The 14,977-nt window shown below is 40.1% G+C and overlaps 1 protein-coding gene across 14 annotated transcripts in view; it reads left to right on the top strand.

Moving 5' to 3' along the window:
- Positions 1 to 14,522, top strand: part of MYO5A (myosin VA) — a 4,204,798-nt gene extending 4,190,276 nt beyond the window's left edge. For all 14 annotated transcript variants that reach the window (XM_044078829.1, XM_044078834.1, XM_044078828.1 and 11 more), the window contains one exon: positions 13,345 to 14,522. In XM_044078829.1, coding sequence (XP_043934764.1) covers positions 13,345 to 13,497 — 153 coding nt within the window. In that variant the 3' untranslated portion in view covers positions 13,498 to 14,522. The remainder of the gene's footprint in view (positions 1 to 13,344) is intronic.
- Positions 14,523 to 14,977: the final 455 nt, after the last annotated feature.

Here is a 14,977-nt window from a genome sequence, read left to right as displayed (position 1 = left end):
TTCAGAGGGATTTACTCAAGGAAGCGAGTGAAATGTTGAAGGACCCAACAGCTGTGGGTTTTCAGGACAGGATGAACTCTCAGCTGGCTACCCTTAATTCTATAACCAACTCCTCCATGCGCCTCCTTTCATATGCGGCTGATGGAGCAAGTAGAGCGGCAGGTACAGGTGTAGCCTTGCGTAGGCACGCCTGGATGCGGCTTTGTAATTTTGCGGACCCCTTTAAGGCGTCCTTCACTAATTCCCCCTTTGATGGATCATCCCTCTTTGGTCCTCAAGTGAAGGAAACCCTGACTAGGTGCGAGACTGATGGCAAAACTCTTTCTGCCATCGGAGTCCGTTTTTCTACTCCTTCTAGACCTTACCCCAAAGGTCTGAAGGGGGGAAAGATGTGGTTCCATAAACAATCTCAAGGAGACTTGCCTGACGCACAGAGTCGATTCCCCTCTAGAGGCAGAGGGGGGAACAACAATGGTAGATGCCGTCCCAGAGGCAGAGGGGGCCCGCAGAATCAGGGCATTCGAGAATCCTTTTCTGACAAGCCTTTTCAGCATCCCTGAGGTGTTGCCCGACTGTCCACCTTTGGAGGCAGTCGGGGGAAGGTTGTCACTGTACCCAAAAGCCTGGCTATCTTTAACTCAAGACAAGTGGGTACAGTCTATTATTTCCGAAGGCTACAGAATCCCTTTCCTTTTCATTCCAAAGCTGTACAAAAAATCCCTTCCAGACGTTCCACCCAGTCAAAGGGAGCAAGCAGCATTAGAAATTTCAAAGCTGCACGCAAAAAGAGCTATTCAACCAGTGCCAGCAGACCAAGTAGGATCCGGAACCTACTCCAAATTCTTTTTGGTTCCAAAGAAAACAGGGGACTGGAGACCCATTTTGGATCTCAGCAACTTGAACAAGTTTATCAAGAAAACAAAGTTCCGGATGGTCACGCTGCAGTCCATTCTTCCTCTTATGGAACGGGACAGCTGGATGTGCTCTATAGATCGCCAGGACGCGTACTATCACATCAAGATGAATCGACGCTCCAGGAGGTTTCTCCGCTTCAGGCTGGGAACCAGTCATTTTCAATTCAGAGCCCTGCCCTTTGGTCTCACTACAGTCCCCCGAGTGTTTACCAAATGCATGGCAGTGGTAGCCTCTCATCTGAGATGTCAAGGATTCCAGGTGTTTCCTTATTTAGACGACTGGCTCCTTACAGCCCCCACCAAGCATCTTTTACTCCTCGCCAGAGACTACACCTTTCACACATGTCAGGCATTAGGCATTTCAATAAACTACGAAAAGTCTGTCTTGTCGCCTTGTCGTGTTATTACTTTCATAGGCGCAAATCTAGACTCAGTCAAGATGTCAGCCAGACTCACAGAGCAGAGGATAGCAGACATTCACAAACAGGTCTTTCTTCTTTTGCAGAACAACAAAGTCAAAGCCAGACCTGAAAGTCTTGGGGATTATGGCGGCGGCCATCCCTCTCCTACCATTAGCTCGCTTCCACATGAGGATTCTGCAATGGATGCTCTTCACACAATGGTCTTACCAAAGCCTTCCAATGTCCCATCCTATTCGGATAACTCAGTCGTGCAAGAGTCATCTCTCTTGGTGGATCACATCTCCTCAGCTCCTCCTAGGGAGACCTTTTGTCCCTTCCCCTCCGGTTGCTACAGTGACAACGGACGCCTCCCTGATCGGGTGGGGGGGGCATTTCCAGGGCAGGACAGTCCAGGGCATGTGGCAACCGTTCGAGTGCCACTTGCACATAAACGTCCTAGAGATGAGAGCAGTGCTTCTAGCATTGCAAGCCCTACAAGACTCTCTTCCCAAGGGAACTATAGCAATACAAACAGACAACATGTCTGTAGTGTGGTACATCAACAAACAAGGCGGAACCAGGTCTTACCCCCTATGTCGAGAGGCACTCAGACTATGGCAATGGGCGATTTCTTCTCAGCGATTTCTGTTAGCAACGCACATCCCCGGGAAGTCCAATGTGATTGCGGACAAATTGAGCAGAGCTATTCTCATGCCTCACGAGTGGTCTCTGAACAATTCAGTGTTGGAGAAAGTTTTTCGAAAGTGGGGCAGGCCTTGCTGCGACCTTTTCGCTACTCCCCAAAACAGCAAGTGCGACGATTTTTTCACCCTCTTTCCCCAACCAGGCCATCCCAGCAGAGACGCTCTAGTGCACGTTTGGCCCCGGGGACTTCTATATGCCTTTCCTCCCTTCCTGATACAGAAAGCCATCGCTCTGAAAGCTTCTATGATCCTCATTGCCCCTTACTGGCCTCGACAAATTTGGTTCCCCTTTCTACACCGTTATCTGTTGGAACAACCTTGGCATCTGGACCCAGTTCCAGACCTCTTGACCCATCAGTCGGGTCAGTTGCATCACTCCCTTCCCTCTCTGAACCTCACAGCTTGGTTACTCCAATTCCGACCTTAGCCAGGCTTCCTTTGATATCTCACTCAGTTAGAGATATCTTGATTGCCTCTCATAAATCTTCCACTCGGAAGATTTATCATAGCAAGTGGAAATGTTTTTCCTATTGGGCGCAGTCAAAGAATATAGATCCTTTCACTGCTTCTATTCAAACAGTTCTAGACTTTCTAGCCGAACTTTTCCATGCAGGTTCATCCCCATCTACCATTAGAGTTCAATTGGCTGCAATTTCGAACTTTCATGTTGGAATCTCAGAGTCCTCTATCATGTCTCACAGACTCTGCAAGGCCTTTTTAAAGGGAGTCTTTCTACTCAAACCACCCATCAGAGATCCTCCCCCTCAATGGGATCTCAATTTGGTTCTGGCATCATTAATTCTTCCCCCTTTTGAACCTGCGGCTTCATGTTCTATAAAGTTACTTTCTTGGAAGACACTCTTTTTAGTAGCTGTCACCTCAGCTAGAAGAGTCTCCGAACTCCATGCTCTGTGTAGTCGACCCCCTTATCTGGTATTTCATAAAGACAGGGTGTCCTTGCGTACTAACCCATCTTTTTTGCCCAAAGTAGCTTCTTTGGCAAATTTGAATCAAACCATTGAGCTTCCTGTTTTCTTCCCAAATTATTCTAATAGGTCAGAACAAAAGTTACACTGTTTAGATGTTCATCGCCAACTTAGGTATTATTTAGACAGGACCAAACAATTCAGGAAATCTGACCAACTGTTTGTTTCTTATGCAGAAGGTAAAATGGGCCTTCCAGTCTCTAAAGTCTCTCTCTCTCTCTAGATGGCTTACTTCATTGATTACCCTAGTGTATGAGACAAGACAATCAATGGTTGCCATCCAAACCCAGGGCTCATTCAACTAGAGCTTTAGCCACTTCTGTAGCTTTCCAAGACAGGCTGCCTATTGATTCGATTTGTTCGGCAGCTACTTGGGCTTCTCCCCATACCTTCATTTCTCATTATAAGTTGGATTTGGCCTCTAGAGACCGAGCCAACTTTGGTTCCACTGTACTCAAGAGTCTGTTTCCGATAGGCCACCCGGGACAAGGTGCTAGGGACGCGGTCCCATCCAGCAAGAATGAAGGCGAGATTGACAACTTAACATTTAGAAGTTATGTACCTACCATAACGTTCCATGTTAGTTGTCTTCTTCTCGCCTTCTTTCTTGCATCCCACCCTCCTTCCCCCTAGCCAGGACAGACCTAGAAGAGTTTCTTCTTTGTTCCTTATGGAATTTTATTGCTGGCCTTAGCTTTCAAACGAGATCTGAGGAGTTACCGCCTAGCATTGTGGGATATAGGGGAGCCTCGAGCCGGTGGAACTAGCTCTCGAGCTTTTAGAGTGGCCGAGTCGGAGCCGAGGATCGGCTCCGAACCCATCCAGCAAGAAAGAAGGCGAGATGAAGACAACTAACATGGAACGTTATGGTAGGTACATAACTTCTAATTTTGGAATGGCCCTGCTAGATCCCAGACCTAAATCCAATAGAAAATCTTTGGGGTGACCTGAAGAGGGCTGTGCACAAGAGAGGCCCTCGTAATCTGACAGATTTAGAGTGCTTTTGCAAGGAAGAGTGGCCAAATATTGGCAAGTCAAGATGTGCCATGCTGATTCCTACCCAAGAAGACTGAATGCTGTAATTAAACCAAAAGGTGCTTCAACAAAGTATTAATTTAAAGGTGTGCACACGTATGCAACCAGATTATTGTATGTTTTTTATTTTTTATATTTTTTCCCTTAACAGATTTGTTTGTTTTTCAATTAAATTGTACAGGTTATGGGTCATATTAAAGGTGGGAAAAGCTTTGAAATGATTTATTGTGGTCTCATTTTTTTATATCACAAAAACCTGGCATTTTAACAGGGGTGTGTAAACTTTTTATATCCACTGTATGTATGTGGAAATATACAGATAATAATATGATGAGTATCTTGAACTTTTATAAGAACTCTGTTTATAATGTATATAAGTTTTAAACATATGGTTTCTTTAAATGCTTTATTGATGTCACATGGTATTAACCTTTTTTGTATTTAGGTACACTTGTTCTTTATTTGAGCCATTTGCCTGAAGAAGCCTTAGTAGGTGAAAGTATTTTATACTAGCTATATTAAATAAAGTTTGAGAGAATCGTGGTGCCGTATTTTACATTTATTTTGTAATTTTTTTGTTTCCCATCCATAGTTCTAAGTTGCGCTTGAAAATGGGCAGGGATCAATTTTGTTTTATGTGGATAAGGAGTCTGTTCCATAGCAGCGGTATCCTGTGCAAAATATACCTGTCCCTCCAAACCCATTCTGTTGATGTTGCAGAAGAGGTTTAGATCCCTAGACATAGTATTTCTAATGACATTTGACTTACTGATGTGCAATAAATCCATCACTAATGGGTCAAAGGAGGTCTTGTATGCTGGACACAGGTCAGCTCTTAGCAGTCTGTAGGATGCAGATCGTAGTGACAGGGCTTTGAATCAGTCCATGTAGGACAGAAGGAGATGGAAAAGGGGTCGAACTGTTTGTTAGGCCTCGAAAAGTTTTAGAAAGGCACCTGTCTGGGCATTCTAGTTGGTGCATGTGTCTGGACAGATAAATGCTAAAGGGGGCATTATATTTAATGATGGCCTAATGAGGACTGAGTAAAGAGGAACAATAGCATCCCTAGATCTAGACACAGTCCCTTTGTTTATAAGCTGTGCAATACAGAAGGACTTTTTTTACAACAAGTAGACACATGTTGGTCAAAAATTAGGCCACTGTCCACATAAGTTCCTAAATCCTGAATAACTGGGTCATCTCCTACTGGTGTATTGTCAATGTGGTAGTTCCCTGGGGTAGAGAATTTCCTAATGGATACAGTAATGCATTTTTTGGCATTTAGTTTCAGACCATGATTTTGACACCAGATATTTGAGACAAACCTTCCTGCAATATGGCTAGTCATTTAAAGATTCTGTGACTCTTCCTAGCTTACAGTCATCTGCAAACTAAGTCAGAACTTATAACTACCACATTGACATTACGCCTGTAAGAGTTGACCCACTGGTTTGGGATTTCGGAACTTATGTGGACAGTGACCTCACTTCCGACCATCATGTGCCCATTGTTGCGAGAATGTCCTTCTAGACTCTCCAGATAAGGAAAGGATTGTGTCTAGATTTAGGTATGTCATTGACCCCTTTACTCAGCCCTCATTTGGCCAGTCGAGTATAATGCCACCTTTGGCATGTATCTGACCAGATGCATGTAACAAAAGGAATGTCAACAGAGCTACCTTACTAGAAGGATACAGTGCCTAAACAATATGTCTTACGTGGACCGGCTTAAGCCCTTTCACTATACTTGGTATCCTATAGACTGTTGAGCGGTGACCCTTGTGTGGCATACAAGGTATCCCCTGACTCAGTACTTAAGAATTTAGTACATATCATCAAGCCAAATGGCATTAGAAATACTCAGTCTAGGGATCTAAACCTCTTCATTAGCATCAACAGAAAGGTTTGAAGGGATCGGTGTACTTCTTCTCTGAAACAGACTCCCAATCCACATAAGAGAAAATTCATCCATGTCCATATTCAAACACAACTTGGATCTGTGGATGAGAAACAGAAAACTTACCCCAAGACTGCCCACTGTACTACAAATGGAGAGAGGCAACTCCTAAAGGCTTTGTCTTATGCATGGGTCCCCTCAAGTTGTCTATGGTATTACTAAGGGTAATGTAATAATTACCGACCATGGGGTATGTAAGGCCAATCTAACACCAAATGGGATAGGTTAATTCAAGCCTTGAAAGGGAAATTTGCTAGGTTTAAAAATGCCCCAGAAGGGCAGCTAGCCTTGTACGTACCTATGAACCTTTATTGTTCAGAATATAATTTTGAAGAGGTGGTGCAAAAAGTTCATTTAGACCTCCAGAAAGAATATTGTCACCTACATCTGAAAAGTAATGGTTGTCACATTCATGAGGCACTGTGAATAAATGGCTGTGAGTTTAAAAGCAAAGGGCAGAAAAGGGCCAGTGTGCACCCACAGTAAAACAAATTGATTAATATACAAGGTGCAGATGTTTGCAGTGCAGTCCAGTGAAGAACTGATATTTATGCCTGTTTCACGAATCAGAAGTACTACAGTGGATGTCTTGCCTGTTGCATTACAGTGATAGCTGTATGTCACTTTTGGGACTATGCAGCATTCAGGGCAAGACAGTTGCAAGTCAGACAGGTGTATGTAGTGTATGTCACAGATTCTGGAGTGCAGGAATAATCCCCCTACATTGAATTTATTTATTGATACTTGATTACCAGGAAAGTCTGACTGGGTAGAAGCCCATTTTCACTGGAGATCTGGGGAGAAAAGCTCCATATTTATAATATTTAGTGACAGACTGGGATGTCCTATTGTACTTGCTCAGTGCAGGATCATAAGCACCTCATCTTTAATTACATATTATTATTATCTTCATTCATTAATCCTGTGAACTGTCAGAATCTGCATCTCATTATGGGTCCCTACCTAATAGTCAGATGTTAGTGTCAGACATAGTTGGGTAACATGATTGGCCAGTACACGTAGCGGGAGTCATATTAGAGAATGGCAGTAGAACTGAAACCATGTAAAACAAGTATGCCTGGTCCTGTATATGCACATTATCTAACCATTCCATCATAGTCCGAGTTTGTTGCTTTGCTTGGTGGCTAAGTAGATACTATGTAACAAGTTGCAAAATGCATTGAAAAGGGCATGGCTGGAAATGTTTGAGTAACGATCAACTAGAGGGGGACCCAACATCAGCTAGGTCACTGACTGAATTCACAAGGGGGAGCCTTCCCTAATGCATTTTTTATGATGCAAATCCATATAGTTCTGAATTATGTGGAGAGCATTGATTGGAATGCATAAGTTCAGATATAGTCTGTGTGCCTGCGCTGGCTAGGCAGGGAAAACACAGAAAAAGACATGCATTTTGCATTACTAGCCAATAACATGCATTGATACATACTTACCAAATTTGACCTATTCTGTTGCTTTGACATCAGTTGTTAGTACTCTGTTCAGGATTGCTGCAGGATGTATAATCTGGGTATTAATGTTGCATAAATTAAAACAACTATAAAAACTAAATGTACTCCGTATACATAAGCACTTTCAGCTCAGTAAGATTTCATCAAGCCTAAAGAAGTCTCACTGAGTTGAAAACACTTATGCGTATTGAAAAAAATGAATCTGTATTTATAGTTCTTTTGATTTGTCCTGTGGTTTATTTAACTATTTTAGTATGTTTAGTTGTTTTTTTTTGGAGTATAATGGAATGCACCATGAATCATATCCAACATATATATTTTTATTTCCACTCATTTGCATATGTTAGCATGCACCAGTTTTGCTGTTTGCATGTGGCTCCTCGCTAAATGTCTGTGAATTAGGTGTAGATATTTCTCTTCCTTCCAGGTGCTGTACATCAGACATGTGCCCTGCGTCTAAGGCGTAGGATACATAAGTAATACATTAGCTCCTAATCCTGAGCAATTTACATGTCATCCAGGGAGAGAAAATGTGAGTATGAGAGGCAAATTCTCCATAAAGGTAGACACAAGAAGTGCCTTTTTTGCCTAAGTGCTGCCCATGGCCATACTTAGTGTGAGATTTGCCAAGCATTTGTACTGAAGACCCTACACAGCCATCTGTCTTCCCTTTCTGGCTACTTAGAAAAACAGCAGTTGAAGCTTTTTTCTCAGGGAACTGGCTTCTGAATCTATCTGTCCTGATGCTTAAGAGAAGATTGTGTGGGACAGGCACAAATCTTTTTTGTGACTTCCTTTTGGCCCAGATGGCACTGGTTTACCCTTCTATTTCATCTGACCAGCGGCAATTATCATAAGTTGTGTCACAGGATGGATCTTCTCTCACAGGACAAAGGATGTCTCATTCACCCTTATTTACTCACCCTACAGTTTACTGTTTGGATGGTATGCTTTTGTTTTCCTTTTAGAGAACACTTTTCTAAGGATGTACTTTGGGTTTTGCAGAAGTCAGGAAAACCACTACTAGAAAATCCTGTGTAGCTACATGGAAGAGGTTTTCTAGTTGGTGTTGTAAATATAACTTGGACCCTCTTTCTGTGAGTATTCCTATGGTTCTTTCTTATTTGTGTGAGCGCCTCAATTGTGGCCTGGCATACTCATCTGTTAAGGCTCATTTGTTGGCCATTTCTGCTTGTCTGCCTTTGAATCCCTCCCTTACTTCTAGATTTGAAGTTAAACAATTTTTGAAAGGCATCCCTTGATATCAGGCCCCCAAGCAAGCATATTCCTCCTTCTTGGAACCTTAATTTTGTTCTTGAAAAGTTGACTCGACCTCCTTTTGAGCCTGCAGTTTCTTCTTTGCAGACAGTACTTGGAAACTGTCTTGTTAGTACCCTTACATCTGCCAAGAGGTTATCTGAACTTCAGGCACTCATGGCAGTTCCACCTTTTTTTTATTCACAGAGAAAGTTTTTTTCTTTGTACCAGTCCTGGTTTTATGTCCAAGGTAGTTAATGATTTGCCGTTGAATCAAGCTGTTCATCTTCCTTCTTTTTCTCCACAAAATAAAAGTGAGAGATATTTTTCATACTTTGGATCCACATAGGCAGCACAGATATTACCTATATTAGACTAAGGATGTAAGGAAATATGAGCAACCTTTTAGATTTTTTCCGTTCCCGGAAATTAGGTTTGGCTGTCTCTAAGCAAACCACCTCCTGCTGGATTTCAAAGACCATTTCCTTTTGCTGTTCTTTTCATGGTAAGAGCTTTCTTCTTTTTGTGCTCATTCTAGCAATGTAGTAGACTTAATTATTCCATATCTGCATACCATACCTCTCAGTTGTCCAGAATCTTGCAAAATGCCCAGAATTTTACCTCATGTTTTTGAACTGTTCCTCATAAAACTTGATTTCTGGCAAATTATTGAAGATTGATGTAATTAAATAATGACAAATATTTGAGTTTTAGACTTCACATCCTACATAAAATATGCATTCATGCAAAGCCTCTTGTTCTACCGACGTTCTAAGTTTGTAAGAGCAGTATTTAAAATCTGTCCCTGATTTTGGACATTGACTTTTTCCAGAATTCCTTTGTTAAGAAGTTGAAAGGTATATTCCCTACATTTCATCCTTTGTTGTCCAGTGGTGACTTTATGAAACATTCTTCTTCTTTTTTTTTTTTTTTTTTATACAGTCTATCATTTTTCTTGTAACATAAATGAATGCAATTAAAAATAACATTAATATTTGAAACACGAAAAAATTTAATGGGTAGCAATGAATATCTGATTTTGTTCTATTACTTATTTATTCCTTATGCAATTCATTCATCCAAAATGGGGAAACAATCTCTTCTATTATCTCATCCATCTCTCATCTGTTATTAAATACCCCTAGATTTTCCAAATGCCTTGCATTGCTTCATTGCTTACAGTATCAGTTTCTTCCCGTGTGTTTCATACACATTTCTCTTGATGACTGTGTATCAGATAATGTGTTCAGTAAAATGTGGTATTTCATCATACTTCACCCTTTGTAATAATGCCTTTCTCAAACCCACTACTCTGTTACATGTGTAAATATTTCAAGTTAGCATTTCCTTTCTTCTGTAGCAATGTACTTCATATTTTCTGTAACCTCAGTTTCTTTATGTGAAACTTCGAGAAAAGTTCCTGCCACTGATCTTTTTTACTGACTCTTTCTATCAAAGTTTTCGTTGTACATCTATCTGTTAAAGTAACCCATCTATTACATGTTTTTTTCATTATTTCATTATACCATTCTTTTATTTCCTTTTCTTTTTGCAAAGATGACTTTTCCAAACTAAGTTCCCACACACCTAAATGGTTGTCATGTCTGTCTGGTCATATCACTACATTTAAGCCATGAATCATCCTTCCATATCGAGCACTAATGATCTTATCAATAGCATCTTTTATATATATATATATATATATATATATATATATATATATATATATATATATAAAACATGTCTGTTGCCATGTGTAAATGTATAATATAGTAGCAGATGTATTAAATTATTCATTTTCTTACAGTTTTAAATCTGATACACCTCAAAAACTGAAAAAAAAAAACATTTGCAGTATAACAGTTATTCATGGTACATAGTTTGCATTTCTGAAGTGTTCTGCAAGTTTCTTGTGGTCTAAATACTGCCTCCTCTATTTTCTGGAAAAGATCTGTAGCCTCAGTGGGATCAACTCCATCAGTAAAATTGCATTAGACTCTGGCCTCATGGGGTACAAGTGGAATTTTTTTAAGAACTGGAATTGTAATCTGTTAAATTTCAAGATGGTGGAACTGCAATAAAAACAATACAGTAATTTGCCAACAGTAATGTAGCTGAATTCCTAGCATTTCATGACTATATTATCCCCTAACTGACTTAAAATTACTTGCTGCATAAAGTGAACATAGGCTTGCCTGTCATTGTAGGGCCAACTGCAAATCTGTTATTTTAATGTTAGTGGTAGAATTAATGGAATGAACTACCCCAAGGAAGCACCCCTTGTGTGAAGAAGGGCAAGTCCCCAGTGTTAGTGCACTGGAAATGGTGATTTTGGGTTTCAGTACTCCCTTCCTTTACTTTTTGTGGAAGGTTTGCTGCATCATTGCACTCCCTTACTTCATCTCTCCTGGTTATGAAAAATCATGGTCCCACATGCATGCCAGCATGCAGATGAGCTGATCCTATGCTGCCCCTGTACCAATATGTGCAAATTGTGCAAGTTTTACTGGGAGAATATAGTGTTCCTAGCTTCTGAAGATAAAGCCATGCAGCTGCTTTGAGATAAATTGTGAAAAAAAAAGGAAAAAAAAACATGCGTATGTTATAACAATGAGGTGATCACAGACAGAACAAAATGACAAATACATTTTGCATGGGTTTGTTTGGTAAACCATTGGGATTTATAAATCCATACTTTGTTAGTAAGTATAATTTTCAGACTACATACTTGTGCATTTATTATATCTGTCTGATGCTCATGTGATATAGCTGTTTGATTTAAAAGTGTCCGAGAATCAAATTCTCACTGGAAAACAAATATTTTAGTAGTAGCTACCCTTATGTTTTAGCCTTGTTTCCAATTCAGTTAACAGTGAATATCAGTAAACAGCTCAGGTGTCTTGTATAAATTGTGTTGCATTATTGTGGGTGTTGCAGCATACTGGAGCTGCACCCCCACTCTTCACAAGCATGATAAAGCTTTCCCTTTAGCTAGTACATGTTGAACAGTGTTACACTGTTCAGTGCCCTAGCTTGTACATCACTTTTGTAGTGCATCATTAGGGTACTACTGGATGTCTGGTAGGGCAGCAGGCTGTCTGGATGAGAACTGATTGTGCCTCAGAGTGCTGTGATGGGAGCAGTTTGAGATCTGATCATAAAGTAGTACTAATATATCAAGCTCATCAGGTTCTGCAAAGTTAAAAGTGGGCTTCTAACTGAAAACAGGTCTTTATTTTGTTGAATGAGCTTTGCTTTTGCTGCAAACAATGTTATTTAATTTATAACAAGATAGCAATATACCTGATTCTGCTAATGTTTTCAGGGCAGGTGTACTTAAATGTAATATCCTCTGTTTACAAACCACCCACATTAGTAACTACACCATGAACACTGAAAAAATGACAATACAGAGGGTTAAGGCTCTGAGTTGTTAAAAAACTGCTTCCTGTCAAAGGTACAATGTTTGATTCCTTCCACATCCATTAGACTGCTGAGTGACTCTGAGCAAGTCACTTAACAAAGCAGTTTCCTGTATCTCACTGAAAAAGGACACTTTTATATCCATTGGGGAGATTTTATCTAAACAACACCATTAAATATTTTTTTCTTTGGTCGATGCACACAGATTAGTAAATGATTAAGAATTTAGGATGGCTTAATTTGGATATATATTGAGGCTGCTGTGGTGCAGCGGTTAGCGTTGTCGCCTCACAGCAAGAGGTTGATTCTCAGCTGGAGCACCTTCTGTGTGGAGTCTGCATGTCCTCCCCATGGTCGAGTGACATTTAAAGACATGCAGGTAGGTGCGTGCGTGAATGGGTGTGCCTTCGTTGAAGGTTGGGTGTCAGGCTGGCACCTCGGCACCGTAAAAATCTACTGCCAATCATAAGTGGACCGGCGTTCCGCTGTGGTAACCCCTAACTGGGAAAAGCCAAAAGGCATTACTTAATTTGGATATATATCTGCATCCATACTGCAATGGTGTCTTCTACCTTATATGAGTAGAAGGGAGAAAAGAGGTGTAATTCATTTGCACTTACAATTAATGTGGTATCTGATTATATCAGCATCCACAGCTGTCAGTTTCCTTACGTTATAAAATTTGGTTATACAACTGCATACTTTCTGTTGCATTACACAGAAGACTACAGATGCCATACATGAATGGTGTTTAAATACATCTACTATTGGCATAGTTTCCTGTTGTTAAACACCAGTTTTAAGTAAAACAGAAGAGAAGTCACAATTTTTTTTTTTTGCATTAACGTTATTGCAACATGCATGTATTAATTTTTAACACTGTTGATATTTTTACTGTCATTTTTTCCATAAGGATATATTTCTTATCTCTTGATTTTAGCTTGAGTGTAATGAATGCCAAAATTAATAAATAAAAGGGTGATAGTATGCTTTTGGTTTCTCATCCATTAGTGTCATTATTCTTTGTGCTGGTATCTAACTCTGTTCTGTTACTGTAAATCTTACTTCATTTTCAAGCAATTGTATTGATAAACCAGTGGATAGTTGAGCTGTTTTGACAGTTATGTTAGCAACCAAGACAGTAACAAGAATTAATAAACAGTTTCTAACAGTATGTTATTTTTATTTTCTTACAGATACGATTGCGTGATAGAAAGGACTCTCCACAGCTGCTGATGGATGCCAAACATATCTTCCCTGTCACTTTCCCCTTCAATCCATCTTCTGTTGCACTGGAAACCATTCAGATCCCAAGCAGCCTTGGCCTAGGATTTCTTACACGTGTCTGAGTAGAAGAGAAAGCTCTTGAAAAGTCTGCGTGTATGCTGTTAAGGAGGAAAAGTAAAACATTATTTTGAGGTTTCAATCTTTCAGAGCACACAAGCCACTGATGTCATTCCAAATACTACTACAAAATGTGCACCTTGCAGTTGCTACACATTTTCAGTTGTCTACATTTGTTTGAGACTGTAGGAAAGTTGTGTAGGTGCATTGGGAATGGATTGTTTCAGGAAACAGTAATGACCACAAACGTGACATTTTAGAGATGGTGTGTGTGTGTGTGTGTGTGTGTGTGTGTGTGTGTGTGTGTGTGTGTGTGTGTGTGTGTAGGGACTGATGAAAGTGAATATGTGTATATCCCAAGAAGTACCATTTAACTGACTTTAGTTATCTAAAAATACTGAGATGTAAGATACGGTTTTAGACTGTGTTACATCTAGTCATTAATAGTGTCTGGTCCAGCTATATCTGACACTGGATCGATAGATGTATATTAGAATACAGAGAAGCAGCACAAAGCTGGTGTTATGTAGACAAGTAGGGATCTGGTATTCTATAAGTGATTTAAAAAAAAAACTGGAATAGAAACATGTCAGCCGGCAATATATGGAATAATTTGTCAGGTAACTTTATTTATGTCATGGAATATAAGTTATGTAGAGTAATAGTTTGTTGTGTGTACAGTAAACATTATTTTGTTAGTACAGTGATTTATACTCTGCCTGCTGCAACTGCTGCTTGTTGTGTCTCTGAAATACAGTAGAACCTCCTGTTTAGGCACTACAGTGGAATGTTAAGACTTTGTACCCCAAGTGTCATATTTTTGTTTACAGCCTGGGTACTGTTTTAATTAATTTATGCAAACGTCACAACATATCTCAGTCTGAGAGGAAGAGGTGCACTAATGCAAAAAAAAAAAAAAATTAGAAAAAATTGTATGATTATCATAATTCCTTAAACTAGATACATAAAAGCATTGTATTTTTATTGTTCATGGACTGAACAAGAAGTGGGTATGGTTTGTTTCAGTATTTAAACTGGTTTACATTTATCTGTAGTAATTGCTTCAGATAGTACTGTTTTAGCACTTTTAAGTTGTTAATATTACCCAGGGAGCAGCCTGTTTGTTCTTTGTTTTCTTTGCATACTGTCACACCAGCACTTACGGTTGCGCCCCTTGATCCCAGCATATGCAGGCCCGTCTGCAGCCTTGCTGCTTGCCAGCTGTGTTGGATGCTTTTCTGATACCTGGCACCTAAAGCAGTTGCATGTGTTCTGTTTAAATGATACTGTACGTAGGCAAAAGTGTAGCCAGCATGTTAGAACAGCATGCAGTGGCTGACTTTCCTTCCTACAGAAGGCAGATTAGCTTGAATTGCACAAGCTCGACTTAAGCAGTATGTCTGAGCAATGTCTGTTAAATTAGTCTTTTGCTCTACAGCTGAGTTCCAGATCAGGTAATTGTGTCTAGAAAGCCTTGCGTAATTG

The sequence above is a fragment of the Protopterus annectens genome, chromosome 7.part1 (assembly GCF_019279795.1).
Source record: "Protopterus annectens isolate FY-2018-M chromosome 7.part1, PAN1.0, whole genome shotgun sequence".
Classification (NCBI taxonomy): domain Eukaryota; kingdom Metazoa; phylum Chordata; order Ceratodontiformes; family Protopteridae; genus Protopterus; species Protopterus annectens.
This window is presented reverse-complemented; position numbering and strand designations above follow the sequence as displayed.